A 16,385-nucleotide genomic window follows, 5' to 3' on the forward strand; every position below is an offset into this window, starting at 1 on the left:
GTAGCATGTCCATTCCAATTTTCATGTAGTAATGCTTCCTAGCCTGTAGTGACCTATTGGAGAGAGGAACTGGGACTATCACCTGCAAGTTGCTCAAACATCTGACACTCAAAAGCTCTATCCTTGTAGGCACAGCCAAGGAAGGACAATGGCTTGTAGTCCCCCCTGAGCAGGATGGGATTTGTGGGCTGCCTGAGGTAAGAATCTAATAATTTGGCCAGCAGCCACGGTGCCAGATAGCAAAAAATTCATTTGCTTTGCAAGCAGTTGATTATTTGCCTTCCGTTGCCATGAGTAGTCTTATCATAGCTTTTATGGCTTTCAGAAACTGTAGTTTAGTCTTACCTGTGTTTCTCATTGCACAAATTGGGAATTTCCCAATTTCCCAAATTACCCAATTTAGAGATGTGGGCTGTGTGTCACTTGAGTTAGTGCTTTACATTCAAACTGCAGCAAAAGCTTGGTCAGAGTCACCATGAGACTACTCTCAGTTCCTCCACATGTGCCAGCTGTAGGACACTGGAAAGGTCTCTTCTCCCATTTTTTCACTGTCCTTTCAAACCCTTCTACTGTCTTCTGTCTTTGGGCTGTGAAAGAATTTAATCTTTCACTTCTCACTTTCCCAAAGGAGCCTGTAAGTTTAGAGTTCCCTGTAGCCCATTTGAGTGGAATGTGCTGTCTCTCTCTCAGCACCCTGACCTTCCAACAGCTGCTTATAGGAAAATAACTAAAGTCAAACCAGCTCTACCTACAGCATAAGACAGGTATCATTGTCATGGTAAATGCTTTTGTTTTACAGGGAGATTCAAAACTTTTTACTCTTGACCCTGGCTGGACATCTTCTGCCTGCAATCCTTGGCCTCTCTCAGAATTGTTCTTTGCTTGAACAAAGAGTAAGGTATTTCCATCCAATTATTTTCCTGCATTAGTAACAGGATTACTAGAAATCCATTTTTTCTTTATAATATCTTTCCACGTTCAAAGCTGAGGAGTCTTTTAGCAAATTAATGTATTTGGCTACAGTTCTGCACAGGCATATGAGCCCAAGATAAGCTAAAACTGTTTTTTAAAATTGAGTTTTTTTTTTCCTCAGGCAATATTTTTATGTTCCCCCTCTAATCTTTAATTTGAAGTCAGAGTTAGCATATTGATAACTTGGCTCACTCTCCATTTAATTCTGTTTTGAGTGCTGATAAACTAATTACACCATTTTACATAAGGAAGCACAGGCTGAGGAAGCTGAAGCAATTTGATGCCAAAACACATTGCCCATTAAGATGTATCATGCCAACTGTTACAAGGACATACTTACTGTGGTCCAACCAACCTGCTGACCCAGGTCTGTAAAATACAGTGTAACAATGGAAGAGACGGCAAGGCTTTGGATGCTGATGGAATCCTTCAAAAAGGGCCCATCTGCAATGGCAAAAATGGAAGAGGAGATGACGTGGACAACAGGTACCCTCTCGGGGTCTCAGCATAACGCTGAGCCTGCCCTGCTACTGGTCCAGCTGTAGGCCCAGCTTGGATTCTGATTTACTTTGGTGACTTGGTACTTATCCTCCAGGATAGCAACTTAGAGCTCCTCCATGAGGGTTATTTCCTTGCCATTTTGACAAAAGCACGAGGCTGCCGTGACACAGGGCAGCAATGTGTGACAGCTGTACACCGCTGTCTCTGTTAGCCCGGCCCTTTAGAGACAGGCCGTGCAATCACACAGACAACTCCACACAGCACTTCTTCTTCTGTCCTGCAAGACTAATGGAAAAGGCTGTGTCACACAGCATCTCCCTCACTGACATATTTTGCTGAGGCATTCTCATTCTCAGGCTGTTTTACAACAGGCAGCACCTGATGATGGATGCAACTTCTTGGGAAAAGGCTCAAAATCCAAGATTTCTTTGCTAGCTGTCTGACCTAGGCAGACCAGGTGTATCTGAGCATTACATTACTGTTTGCAGTATTCTGAGGGGTCTGCTTCCAACCCTAATGGATCTAGAGTGTGCAGACAGACACATAAAATAACAATATTTGGTTTTATGGTTGTTTTTTTTTTATATAGGTGGTAAGCTGAATATTGGAAAAATCCAACACCCACTGGCACAGGATGTTGCCATGGCTGCAACACCTCTTTGCTCTTTTCTTATGTATGGTCTCCCTTTCAATATACATTTGTTGACTTTTTACATCAGTGAGGGTGCTAAATTCCATCAGGTGCTGAGTCCTCATTTTCTATGGCTTTGCAATTCTACACATCCACAGACCAAACACCAAACAGCCTCTGGCAGCTTTATCTTCCACTGCCATGTCCACCAAGAACTCGTGGACTGACAGAGAGGCTGCCTCTGGCAGCCAGCTGCACCTTCTGGCAAGGCAGTGAGCAAGTATTGAAACAGGTAATGCAGTGAGGGAAGGAAGGGAGTGAACAGGCTTAAAACTGCCTTGTCTTCATTATGTGATCATACACGATTCTGGAACATTTCACTCAGTGGCTATGAGAGCCATTAGGTTCTTTCATTAATGAGAAAACTAATAAGCTAATAATTGATGTCACTTAATGAGAATGTATTAACAGTTCACCCAATAACAGGTATAGAGAGAGCACTGCTGTGAGGAGGAGAACCTGCCAGAGGATCGGGAATACATTAGGTGGCTGTGTTCAGCCATATGAATACTCACTGCGTTCTAGCTGCAGGCCAACACGGGATGGGTACCACTGGGGACCTGTTCCAATCAGAAAGCATGGCTGTTAATGTCATGATAGAAAAGCTAAATTTCTCTTAGGTTTGGGTTTGTTTCTTTTTTTCATCTGATAGCTACAAAAGTGAGACAGAATAAAGAAAACAACTCTCTTCCAGTCTCATCTGTACAAGGAGAATGTAAGAGAGCTGGGAGGAGCACACAGTACACACATTAAAGCATAAATCCCTTCTCCCATTTGAGTGTTGGAAGGGCCAACCTCAATGCTGAACACTCCATCAGCACAGCTTGTGTGTGCAACAGTGGGAAATATAAAGAGGATACTGTTTATTACTGTATTTGCCAAAACCCTGTACTAAATGTATCAGTCTTGCCCCTCCTTCTAAAAATATGCCTGTGCTAGAGTCTGGTCCAGGACTTTGTGTTTCCCATTTAGGAATGTAAAACCTGACTAGGGATGTGCAGCTTGTATTAGTTCTCAACCACAGATTAATCAGAGAATTAGAGACACAGAAAGTAGAAGCACATGGATAGCTAATACCGGGTGACTTATGACTTCTTTGATGCCCTCAACTTGAGGATGTTTCCTAGAAGTAGATTTTTACATGCTCTAGTTTAAAGGTCATTCCAAAACGCACAGTGGCCACTGTTACTTGATTCCCTTTGGTGATTTTGAACAGAGACCTGTCAGGTTGGTAAAACAGGTATGGGTCTCCAGATGCATTTGTTTCCCTTGGTGTCAGAGTGAGCAGGTAATTGCCACCAACACACTGCAGAGGGGATCGTGGCTCTTCAAGTTGTTAACTTGGCCAGTTCTTTAATTCCTCTATGCAGAAGGTTGTGCTTCTACAGCTGTGCTGCTGAATGGACAACACAAACACTCCTCCTTTGCATCACAAGGACAAGTAACTTCGCTTAACCCATACACACTCTTTGGTTTGCTGTTGAATGTTTTTAGGGCTGATCTAGCACACTTCTGGGCTGACCTGAAGCAACGTGGTGAGAACTTCCACAGCCCATGGTGTTGACTGACATTTGGGGGAAGCAAAGATTGTCAGAGAAAAGTGAGGAACTTGATGCACTATTCTTACCCAAGCCATTTCTACCACATTTGTCTTTACTTCCTTTGATACACCTGAGGACAGTTGATAGCCTGAAAGGAGATTTGCTTTGTCTTTTCAATTCAAAAAATTGGTCAGTTTTTTTTTTTTTCAGACATATCTTACAACTCTTAGTGATCCTGTGTTTAAGGTACAAATATTCCCATACCTCTAAATGGAAAAAATTGTTCACAGTGACTGTGATCAAACATGGAAACATTTGACCCAAGAAGCTGTGGGATCTCCTTCCCTAGAGGTAGTCAGGCCACATCTGGGATGACCTTGAACACTTTTATAGGACTTTAAAGTTGGCCTTGTTCTGAGCAGGGAGCTGGATCTGGAGATGAGCTCTAGAGGTTGTTTCTACCTAACTTACTTCAGGATGATGAGCAAAGCTTGTTCACTCCACCAGCTGCCAGATGGAGGGGAAGGGAGCTGTACACGGTGTGCACTGACACTCAGCACACTCTCATTTCAAATGCACTTGGTCTGACTTTTGTAGGCAAGAACAGGCATTAGATGAACCCATGAACCAGGGCTAATAGCAGGAGGTGAGACATCCATCAAGTAAGTCGCAAACATTTTTTTTCAAGGTACCACAACAATCCATGGCTATTAAAGATAACAAAGGGAAGATAGAGAAGGAGCAGCTGTCTGACTTGTCAGGGAAGATATGATTTGCTCCAGGACAGCAGATATCAATAGTTATTTGGGAGCCTGAAATGCAATGTATTTGTGTTAAATTGGAATCTTCCCCTCAGCTCCCCCCTTCATATTACAGTATGTTTCAATAAAAGTCAATTTACCTGATCCTGTGGCAATGCTCTTTTAGGTATGGCTCATAATCTTCACAAGGGCAAACAGAGGTTGTGCATTTAAGCACGTCATCCCACATTTCCAGTCCTTTAGCCTCAGTACACCATTATATTCAAACATACTCAAAGATTTAGACAGATGGAAGTGTGCCTTTGCTGCTGCTTGTCTGCAGTGACCTTGTTATTACATCAGTGTGTCTCTGTTTTCCAGGCCATGCTTGGAAAGCTGTGTATATTCTTCTGGAAGGATCTGGAATTAGCTGTTCCTTCCCTGCTTTTACTGTTGGTGGAATGTTGGCTAATGTCAAGTGGAAATGCTAAATGGAGTGGGGGACAAAGTCCAAACACATTTCTATGCTGATTTGAGTGAAATCACCAAAACTTCCCACTTTCAGTCTTTACTGTCAGCAGATTTTAGCAAGGCTGTTCCCAAGTGTTAGCTGTCCAGGGTCCTGCAGAAACCAGCATTGCTTTCTGGAGAGAAGTGTGACCCCCCCAAGAGTCTGCTCTCCTAGCTTGATAAGGCTCATTTCTGATAGGAAATCTCAGACATTCCTAGGCATCCCTAGGCTCACCACTCGGTAACAGTCAGACAAAGAGATGCTGGCCCCACCTGTCACCACTTATTTGCTTTCCTCCCATGACTATTTTCCACAGGGATCCTCCAAAAATCTCACTAGAACAGCTCTGGATTTCTGTTTGGCAGTGTGGGAAGATATTCCAATCCAGCCTGCCTATGGCAGAAACACATTTCTCTCATTCCTACAGCAGGAAAGCTTTCTTTTCTTTAAATAGTGAAAAGAAGCCAAACCAAGGGACTAATTATCACTTGTATTAATTCTTGCTACCGCCTGTCAGAATGAGGGGTTGATGGCTCCCCTGGATATCCAGAGGCAGGGCTGTCTGACAGAGTAGCTTTACCTGCCATCAGCAGGAGTTCAGGAGTGCATGTGGAGAGTCCTGCTCCCAGTCAGGGTAAACACACACGCTCGCTAAAGGCAGAGGCACAGCTGCAGCTGTGGGCAGCACTTGATGGTCTCTGCACTCGCACACCTGGCAGAGCCTCCCCTTGCTTCCAGCCTAAAGCTGAAGGGTTTCCCTTTTGCAGGGTTGTTTTGGGGGGTTTTTAGCACTGTTTAATTCCCAGTTTTTTCTTATTAATATTTTCCACTGCTGCCTCCTGCATAAGTTAATGGTAATCCAAGACCACGGGCAACAGAAGTTTATCTTGTAACTCCTGTTTACTTTCTGACATTGTGACGGTGCATCAGAGCTCAGCCACAGCAGGTCACAGTCTCTGCATAATCCTTGTGGTTAGCAGAGCTGTTCAGCTCCCTCATGCAGGGTTTACAGGTTTGGATATGTATTTCACACTTGGAACAAAGTTGTAAAAATAACATTTCAGCTCACTTATATCCCAGAGTGGCTTTGACTTGGAAAAGCAGATACAGACTGCCCAGAGAATAAGAGTGGCCATGATGGTTCAAACCACAGGTCTATTTAGCCAATATTACATCCTCTAATGTTTAGTCAATATTGTGGTTCCTCCACATCTATTACATTTCTGAGCATTTACATAAAACAGCTTTGGTTTCTCTTTTCTCAGCATCACTGGACAGCGGCGAAAATGTCTTCCTAGTTTTCCATCTCTATTTGATTATTTCTACTCTGCTGGCTTATCCTTCTCTGGAGGACTGTTTGCCTTAGAGCCCAATATGGTCACCCTGCAACTGCAGGCATATTGGCACCTGAAAGCTTTGCCCATTCCTCAGCTGAAAAGTCAATCATAAACTCCTTGAATTTAAGTTACATCAACTTCATTCTTCTTCACTGAGTAACCTGATTTTAGCTGAGGATGTTCCTGGCCATGCCAGGGGGCTGGACTAGATGATCTCTCATTATCCATTTCAACCCAAACTCTTCTGCAGCTCTGTGAGTTATTCTGTTATGATTCAGGCAAAGTTATGTTTATGTGTACAGGCTTCCATTAGTCTGGAAATGTAAGCAACTATGACAGGTCTTAAGTCTTTGACCATATTTCATTTTACATTTATCTTAAAAAAACCTTAAAAATTAAAAAAAAAAAATAAAATTTTAATTCTATGATGCTTAAGGCATTATAATTTTTCCAAACAGGATGGTACTTGCTTGGAAAGCAACTCAACATTTAACCTCTTTTAAAAAATGGATATTAGGCAAAATATTTAATTTCATGTGGGTTATTTGTTGTACCTGTCTGCATTTAAAAGAGAAATTAAAATACAAGCAAACTGACAGGACACATAAAAACTGACGGCCATCTTTAATTTTCTCATAGCCAGCTATGGAATTACCTATTAATACTGGCTATAAAAAGGAGATGTAGTGCTGTCAAACAACCATACAAATACCAGCTAAAATGACAGCCTCAGTGCCATGCCCAACTGGCAATACCACTGCGCAAAAATGCACAGAAAACCAAGTACCACTGGTCCTGCTGCCCACATGGTTTGTTTTTTTCACTGCCTGTATACTAGAATCCCAGTAGATGAACCAGCTAATCAGACAATCCTAAGAAACAAGGACAATTAAAAAAGTCCCTGTGCAGCTTTAACACTGTCCAAAGGTACTCTATCCATGTGACTCAAACTGACCTTAATGTATGCTCCACCACTTAGATATCACAGGATGTTTTGAAAATTTAACAGCTAAGAATCTAAGTACTTAGTACTTTTCAATATTTGTGAAATTGAAGGAATTGACCTAATTTTTATTAAGTTTCATAAAGAATCTTCTACAAAAAAGTGTGCTGTCTGCTCTGCAGTAAATTGCCCAATGAAATGCCCATTTGCCACAAAGTATTTATGAAGTTATGTGAGCCTGTATGAGAAAAAAGGTAACATTATGAACACTTCCCTTGCTGGGGAATTCGGTGTGTTCCTTAGAATGCAGAACTCCAAAAGCTGTTCTACTGGGGAGAGAGGAGCCTGAGAAATGCAAAACACAACTGACAGACACAATTTGGAGATAATTAGCAGATTGACTTTCCATCATCAGCTAATTTTATTACCAGTTAAATTGTTTGCTTCTCATTGTATTTCACCACCCATGCATCTCTAATAACAAATAGCCTTAATAATTACAAGCAATACCTGCTGTGATATGAATAGGGTGATATGAACAACAAAATTACTATAATCAATCATCAGCAGCATGTTGTTTAAATTTGCAGAAATAGCAGAAATTCCAAGGAATCACTGCTGCACCAACCTCCCTTATCTGATCACAGAAATGTTACACATGAGCTGAGAAGTATAACAGCACTTGGTCATGTGAACTGAGCGTGGCTGAAATGCATTCCACCACCTTAACCAGATGACAGTCTTGATACCCATGTAGCAATAAGAGGTTGCTAGCAAAGATTCACATTTTGGTATGTGTGGGTATGCTGGGTTTGTGCATGATATATAGACAGGCCGATTAAAATTTGCTGATGTCTTTCCTTGACAAGTAAACACTGAACAAATACAGTTGTCCCTTGTCTGTGACCTTAGGCAGTGGCCATGGTGTTGTCTGCCTTGGTTCCAGCAGCCCTGTCTGAGTGTTCCCAGGAACACTCTTTCTGAGAAAGCAAGGATAGAGACATCACCGTGCTAGCAAACACAGCCTTTGCAGGGCTGAAGGTTGCGTACTCTTGCTTCACTGAGCTGACAGCAGGAAAACCAGGATGTTGAAATGACTCAAAGCTATTGCTTTCTGCTTTTATTTGGAAAAAGAGGCTGTGTGATTTATTGTGCTAACATTGCACTCAAGTGATTCCTGAGCATGACGGCAGAAAGAAAAGCACACCAAAAAAACCACAGTAAAACTAAGCTCGGCCACAAGATCAAGAGAGAAAGTATCTGAAGTGATTACTCACTGTGCTTGCCTCCACTGTAATAAATGGCAGCTGCTGAGAGCTGCAATCTTGAACGACCGGCCCACTTGAAGAATTGCAGCAAGCCTGGGGCAAGCAGGGCCACAGCATATCTTCACATGGCCCCTCTCTAAAGGCCCTCTTTGGCCACAGCCAAGAGATGTTTTGCTGCTTTGACACACAAAGTGCCAGCACAGTCACCTGGGTCTGTTCTCCAGGGCTAGTGCAGAGGCCAGCTCTGGCCAGGCTCCCTCCAGGTACCACTCAGCTGACACCAGACTGAACTCCTGAGCCCAGCTGGGCTCACAAGGGTCAGGCTACCGATTGTGTGCTGCTTCCACCTCTTGCAAAGTCTTTAGGGCACAGGGCTAACCCTATTTCTGGATCCAGGATCATTCAGCTGGGCTGTGTTTTCCTGGTAGAAGGACCTTTGAGAGGGTGTATCCAAATATTTAAAGAGCAGGAGCAGATCCTGAGCTAGACCTATGTTTTTATGGGAAGTTAGTGGAAAGAGCAGATCCAGTGTGCCCTGTTCAGTAAAATCTTAGCAGAGTATTGAAATGGATGTTGTTTTTAGTGGCTCCATAGCTGGGGATAAATCCCTTTTCTTTGTCAGCTTTTTTCTCTGAATATTTTCTCTGATTTGTTTCATTTGTAGGCTTTGCTGGGAAGATCTTTGGCCATGTGTTTTACAAAGGCACCCTGAACTCTAGTTGCTATGGGGACACAAAAAAGCACTTTCTTAATGGCATGTGGAATTTGAAAAATTAGCTATTTGGTTATAAGCATCCATTTCTTTCCTCTGGTTTTTGCAATATGTGAATTCATCAGGCTAAAGCCACACTGCTGGCCAAAAGGCAGCAGGCAGTGAGCTGGCTGAAGTGATGTCTCCAGACACACTGGCTAAGACCAGCAGTGCTAAGAACAGGTTCTGTCCCAGAAGCAGGACAGCATGCTCTTCCCACAGGCTACTAAGCAAGTAAACCTCAGCCTGACTGAATATCTAGCTAAATTCTTCTGGTTTACCTGTTCATTTGATTATTCACACTGCCCTAAAGTGTTTAAATTCTGTGACCACCCATTTTTCCTACATGAAGTCATGTAACAGTCACCCTGGCAGCTCCACTGGAGCCTCACAGAGACTGGTCCAGAAGGTTTCTCAGAGCATATCTAATGTCTCTATAGCACAATGCACATAATTCCTGGGCCCATTCCCCTTAAAAAAACTGTCAGAATTTTGCCTTTCTTACCCAGGATCTGGCAAAAAAGGATAGCCCTGTCCATATGTTGGCTCTGGGGAGGAGTTCAGCTGCTGTGACTGTGCCCAGTTGTGAAGCACCAGCCTGTGGGACTCTGCACTGCGCCTTGAGTCACAAATTTACTTGTCTCCATTTTCATTAAAAAAACTTATATAAATGCCTGTGCTTGTTGAGGAACAGAACACTCCCCCCATGCCTTTTCTTTCCCCACTGAAAAAAATTTGAAATCTCATACTTCAGTTACATTCTGATCAGCCAATAATGGACAAATTTCTTAAGAGTCAGCATAGTTTTTCTTAATGGAGATTGATTCTTATTAGTGGTAAACAGAATATTATTTGTCATTTGGATGTCAATTTATGTCACTAACAGATTAACCTTTCAATATTCCTTCTGAAGCTGCCTGCAACTGAAAGCAACAGTGGAATTTCAGACATGCAAAAAAGCATCGGAAAAAAAAAAAAACCAAGCATGCAACATTTAGACACATATGTTAATATTTTTCTACATTGCTTTTCCTTTGCACTTCCAAAAAATAAAGGAGAAAAGGGAAAAGCCAGCCCTGTGCATTTCCATTTTCCGTGTAGCCTGCTGCAAAAAGCATAATTAATTTTGATCTTTCTGAGTGAATTTGCATTTAAATTAATGTGCGTGGGCAAAGGAAGGGAAAGGGAATGAGGCTCACCTTTTATTTCATTAATACCAGCCACAGACCAGAATACAGAGAAACAAGAAAATAGGTATCCTGACAAGCATGGGGCTGGAAGGAACTTTCCCATGGGGGTCTGCCCTTCATCAGTGCAGGGAGGTGAGGGGGAGCTGAGCACGTGGTGCAGCGCAGGGCTGGCCAGGACAGCAGTGGGACCCCCACGGGGCAGTGTCACTGCAGGGCTGGCCCCCTTGCCCTGCCCTCACTGCCCCTGTGGCACAGTCACACCCTGCAGGGTGGCAGGCCATGGTCAGTGCAGCTGGGCTCTGCCTAAGGGGTTTGGGGAATCTTTGGACCAGGGACCCCCAGGGAGAGCCATGTCTGTCAGGCGTGCACTGTAGCAAGGCTGGGTTTGCTTTGCATTCACAGAGAAGTCGTGTTCTGGCTCTGAAATGCCAGCCCAAATTAAAAGAGAGATGAGTCATTTATGCCAGGTAAGGATCTCTATTCTGGTAGTTATCATTGCCTTTGATCTCCACAAGTCTGGAAAGGCTAACAAAGATAATTGTCCAGGTATCAGGGAATGTGAGACCTTGAGCAGGATTCTCTTCCTAAATATGAGCTCTGTCAGTAAAGCCTTCCCACGAAGGGCAACACAAACCCGAGAAACTGCACATTAAGGAACATACATTTGCCAAACTAAATATGTGTTTCAGGGATGAAAAATACCCTCCCTTCTCTATCTTCTTGTCTGTAATTTGGCCTGGGATTTCTAAAAACACAGGTTAATATTTGGTGGTTTATGGAATCATTTGCTGTCTATCTCAATCCATAAATGCTCAAGTATCTCTGCTGGTGTGGAGTTGCCGGCCCAGACAAGGTTTTCACAGGCAGCAAAGCAGAGCATTTAAACACAGGTATCTGTCCACCCTCGTGGTCTCAGGAAACACAGGCAGTAAGATATTAAGGCCTGTTTTAAAATGTTCCTTTTAAAACCTCTGTTCATGCTCGTCCCGTACCAGGTTCTGAGGGAACAAACAGTGCTGTGCCTTGCAGTGTCATAGATATGCTGTGCTTCAGGACACTGATAACACAGGTCACTGCTCCCTCACTTCAGAAAGCTCTGGTGTGACTACTGCCATAATCAGCATGGCTGCTGAGTACATTTAGGTAGCAGCTCTCTACAGAGCTGCAAGAGGGACAGAGAGCACAGAACTGGTGAGGTCATTGGTTCAACCCAGTGCTGTTTGCCCGCTGCCTGAATGCACTCTGGTGCCAACAAATGTTACAGCACGATTGGGGCCCTGCTGGTTTTATATTCCAACATCATAAAGTACACAGTGGTCCAGCAATCACAGCTGATACAGGAAAGATGGCTCAAGAGCTTATTTGTGCCTTTCCCACTGATGTACTGGGCATAATCCTACCCCAGGCTCTAGCTGTTTCTTTAAAAGCATTCCACAGTCAATTAGCTAATAAAGTGTGCTAAATAAGTATAATTTTCTTTCAATATTGACTATCCAGGGGATGCTGCTTTCTCCAGCCACTAAGCTAATCAGGATGCTTTTCCCCACTGACCCCCAAAGCAGTGTGGTTTTTGTATCTAATGGCCACACCAATGCCGTCAACAATTAACTGAGCGCATCTGAATTGACATGATTTCGTCCTCAGAACAAATTAACTTCCCATAAATTCATTTGTAAATTCACCAACTTAATTCACCAAATTAATCCCCACTAACAACAAGGCTAAACTGTAATTTCTCCAGGAGCAGTGAGAAAAAGGCAGCAGAGATCTGCTCTGGCAGTAGATCAGACACTAGCATGGGAGCCAGAGGCTGTCATGTTCCCGTGTCCTTCCTGGGAGAAGTTTATTAGGCCTGGTTTAACTCCCCCATCCCACCACTTTACTTAGGTTGTGGAAAGGCTTTTGTACCTCAGAAGCACTGCAGTGAGGCTTGAGGGAACCTTATCACTCTCTAGAACTTCCTGAAAGAAGTGGTAGGAAGGTGGGGGTCAGGGACTTCTCCCAAGCAACCAGTGACAGGATGAGGGGACCTATCCTCAAGCTGAGCCAGGGGAGGTTCAGGCTGGACATCAGGAGGAATTTCGTCATGGAAAGTGTTCCAAACATTGGAATGGACTGCCCAGGAAGGTGGTGGAGTCACCATCCCTGGAGGTGTTCAGGAAACAACAGAACATGGCACTCAGTGTGGTGGTCTAGTTGACAAGGTGGTGATCTGTCAAAAGTTGGATGCAATGATCTCAGAGGCCTTTTCCAACCTAAAAGTTGATCAGCAAAGTGCTTTTCCACATCTTTACAGACACAGCTCATTAGGGACTTGGTTGTGGTGATACAGCTTGGTGAGTTTTCATTCTCATAGCTGAGGGATGATGTTTCATCCCAATATATGTGGCAAACAAGTCATAGCCTTTGAACACCTCAACTACTTCCCCTCTGTAAATGTGATAGACACAGCTCATTCAGATTGTTTGTGCACTCTGAACCTGCAGTCTAATGGCAGAACATAAAAAAAAATACTGCCTCCACTAGTATGTATTTAAACCAGAGCAACATACGCTGTTCCAGTGTAACTCACACATCATTTGTTTCAGTGGTGAGTAATTTTCAACAGCAAATATATTCAATATCATTGAGACTTGGGGACAATTTAGGAAGAGGAAAAACTCTGCTACATTATTTTTACTGTGAATCATTTGTTCACCTTCTTGTTTTTGATGCATTGCTTTCATTAACTTGAAACAGTTGCAAATACCAAATTTTGTTTGAAAGCTTTCTTATTTGGGTTGCTCTTAGGGTTTCTTTCACACCATGCACAAATAAGAAAATAAAGACAGAAACAGACTACAGATATGAGAGAGGGCTTTCATCTAAACAAATGCAAAACAAACCACTATCACAGGGGGAGATCTTTCACATGAAGTTCTGAACAAGTCTCCTTGCTCTTGTGCTCACTTGACCCTCCCCCTGGAATTGCAGCTACTTGTTACATCACAGCTCTTGGCCCCACAGAAGAGAGGAGCTGCAAAAGCATATCCAGGGAATCCATGAGGAAGAAAAGATGTGGGGGAAAGTCTGAACTTAGAAGCCGAAGCTGCTGACTCTTCTCTAGCCTGTCTAGCAGAGATGACACCATAGGACTTGCCATTTATTTCTCTTGTTCTCAGAGGTTCTTCAAGGAGGTAGGTTCCTCTCACTCTGGCAAGGGAGATTCACTTCTCCTGTTATCCAGTGGCTGTTGGCTGTCTTTCACAAGAATTCCTGGGACATTTCATACACATCCATTCCAAGCAGCTCTTTGTAAGAGAAGCTGTTGGACCTCTCAGTAAAGCCATGTCCCAGCTTAGGTGTTCAAAAGTGCAGGGACTCCTGTGAAAAACCTGATGTAGATGCTGAGCACATTCACAGCCTCAGGTGAACTTGACCCTGCCTTAATCAACAGACACCTGTCTTATTAATGGACATGAGATTCTTTTCACACTAATGAAGGCCCACTGGGGCTTTTAGCATTCTGAGTTCCTTGAATGAACATTAAGCCCACGAGTCTGCTGAACACCAGGTTAACACTGGAAATGAGTCTGTTCTTCAGAGAAAAAACATTAATATGTGAGTTTAAATTGATGTAGGAGCAGTTTTAAACCCAAAACTACTTTGGCATCTTCTTTTTACAGTTGAGTAGGCCTTAATTCCTCAAGACTGAACATTCCTAGGGCCCAGATTACTTCTATAGGGCCTTCTACTGTAATTTTCTCAGTTGCTCCATAGGAACTAATATAAGACACATTGTAAATAATAACAGGCAATTCTAGTAAACAAATTTTGATGTTTTTCATTTAGATCTGTCAATTAAATCTACTGTAAAGTCAAGAAAAGCAAAGAATCAAGCTATGAAATTTCCTTTTCTTAATGAGGCATTTAAATAGCATCTCACATTTGTTCTCCAATTGTTTACATAGGATGTCATTTGTGATGCATTGTTGGAGCCCTGTAAATCTCAGCTGGGAACAATATCCCAGAGAGCAGAGGGGGACAGTTCTGCTTCAAGCTACATCTCAATAGATGCCTTTTCTTTTATTATGTTACTCATCTGTAATCCTGCTAATGAAATGCAATAATATCAGATGCAGCAGCTGTCAAAAAAGAGAGAAATAATGGGAATTTTCATTAAAACTTTTTCAGTTGATCTTCACTTTTCCCATTGCTGATTTAAATATTGCTGGTTTTCTGAAGGTCATCTTATTTCTATAAGGATTTAATGGATAGTCTGGCTTTTGTGTTTTAGAGACCTTACTCCCTCTGGTTCAATAGGTCATTAAACATATATTTAAGTCATTCTTTGTCCCAAATGTTTCTTACAGGATCACAGCCAAAAGAGACAAAAAATGCCAAGGTGGATGAAAGGCAGGTTAATTATTCTTATTTTATAGATGAGAAAATGAAGCTCAAAAGGGAGGAAATGTCTAGTGCACAACCAACCCCTGTCAATAGCATGACTCCCATTGGTCAAGACCTAAGTCTTAAACATCACATTCATTTCAGCATTAATCAGGAGATTTCAAAAGTCCTAGGGGACCTTCTGGCTTTTATGATTATCTTTTGAAGACCAGCATGTTTTAAGTATCTGTCTGAAAGTCTTGTTTAAAGTTCTCTGTGTCCTGCTTCTAAATCAGCTTGGTGAGCCAAACCTCCACCACAGTGTCCTAATTTAATAATAAAATATTTTTTGCAACTGTGTACATATTTCAGAAAGCGAAACATCATGAATACCTGATCAGATGCTTTTCAGACTGTTTTAGTGTCTCTTCACAACTTTTAATGAGATTCAAGTGCTCAGCAGAGAAATGAACTGCAGATGCCTGGTCTGGTGCTCCCTCTCACTGTTGTTATCTCAGAACCCCAGCTAATAATGTCCAAATGCAAAATCTGCGTCTTAGCAGTGCCAAGAGGCACTTGTAGGGCTTTAATGGGAGGCTTATGACCCCAGCTCAGGATGCACAATAGTGTCTGTGAAGTGCACAGAACCTTCTGGAGGGCATATGGGCTCCAAGCATTGTCTATCCCTCTTGGAACATGGCCAGAATTGTTTTTTCTGTAATTCCAACACAGAATGGGGTGTGGGTTGTGTGGTGCCTGAGTATAAGGTAAATCTTCATTCACTTTGAAGATTAAAATCGTGAGGTTAACTCAGTTTGGCTTCTCCTTTCGTTTAAGAGTGTTAGGTCAATGATGCCATTCTCATTTCCTGACTGGCTGTTGCAAAGGACTGAAAAAAATTCCCAGCTTTCACATGAGGGCTTCAATTATTCTGACAGCCAAGTCATAAATTCAGGTCACATGAATCTGTACCAGCAGACAGACTCCTGTATTTTGTATAGAAAGATTTGCACAGATAAGCTGAGAGGAGATCATCCTCCTGATGCTTCTCCCTGCACAGCATAGAAATGAAGGTACTGGATGGGCTGGTCTTGTGACTAAAACCCCATCCTGAGGCAAGAATTTGGGTCCCTGTTCTGACAGGCACGTGCTGCACAGGGAGGAGGCAATTTACTCATGGATGAGATCTCTGATTGTGAGCTGGGAAAGAAGAGGGTAGCAACCAGTTTGAGTTTTGTGGCAGGAGCTGTTGCTTACTTTGTGCTTAGAGCTGGGAAGCAAAAAGTAAAGAATTTCAGAAGATAAAAGCCTCACTGTGGCAGTAACAAGACATTCAAGGAGTTTCTAATAAACTGAGTTGTATTGACAGGCATAGAGAAGTAAAAAGATCTTAGAGTTGTGTCATTTGAGGGATACTGAAATTCATCAGGAACTAGCATCCTATTGATCTCTGCTGTGTGACTAAGACAAAAGAAAAATAAATTATAAATATAGTATGGAATAAATACCATGCTTCCTCCTAATCCAGTAATTTCCATTTACAAAGTCAACACAGATGAATGAGCAATTTAT

At 42.5% G+C, this 16,385-nt stretch overlaps 1 protein-coding gene across 4 annotated transcripts in view; it reads right to left on the reverse strand.

Moving 5' to 3' along the window:
• Positions 1-16,385, reverse strand: part of TECRL (trans-2,3-enoyl-CoA reductase like) — a 59,305-nt gene that overhangs the window by 23,742 nt on the left and 19,178 nt on the right. For 3 of the 4 annotated variants that reach the window (XM_058838692.1, XM_058838690.1, XM_058838693.1), the window contains exons 3-4: positions 2,680-2,724; positions 1,313-1,416 (exon numbers count right to left, since the gene is read on the reverse strand). In XM_058838692.1, the coding sequence (XP_058694675.1) occupies positions 1,313-1,416; positions 2,680-2,724 (149 nt within the window). The remainder of the gene's footprint in view (positions 1-1,312; positions 1,417-2,679; positions 2,725-16,385) is intronic. The other variant, XM_058838691.1, reaches the window with a different exon arrangement.

The sequence above is a fragment of the Poecile atricapillus genome, chromosome 4 (assembly GCF_030490865.1).
Source record: "Poecile atricapillus isolate bPoeAtr1 chromosome 4, bPoeAtr1.hap1, whole genome shotgun sequence".
NCBI lineage: Eukaryota > Metazoa > Chordata > Aves > Passeriformes > Paridae > Poecile > Poecile atricapillus.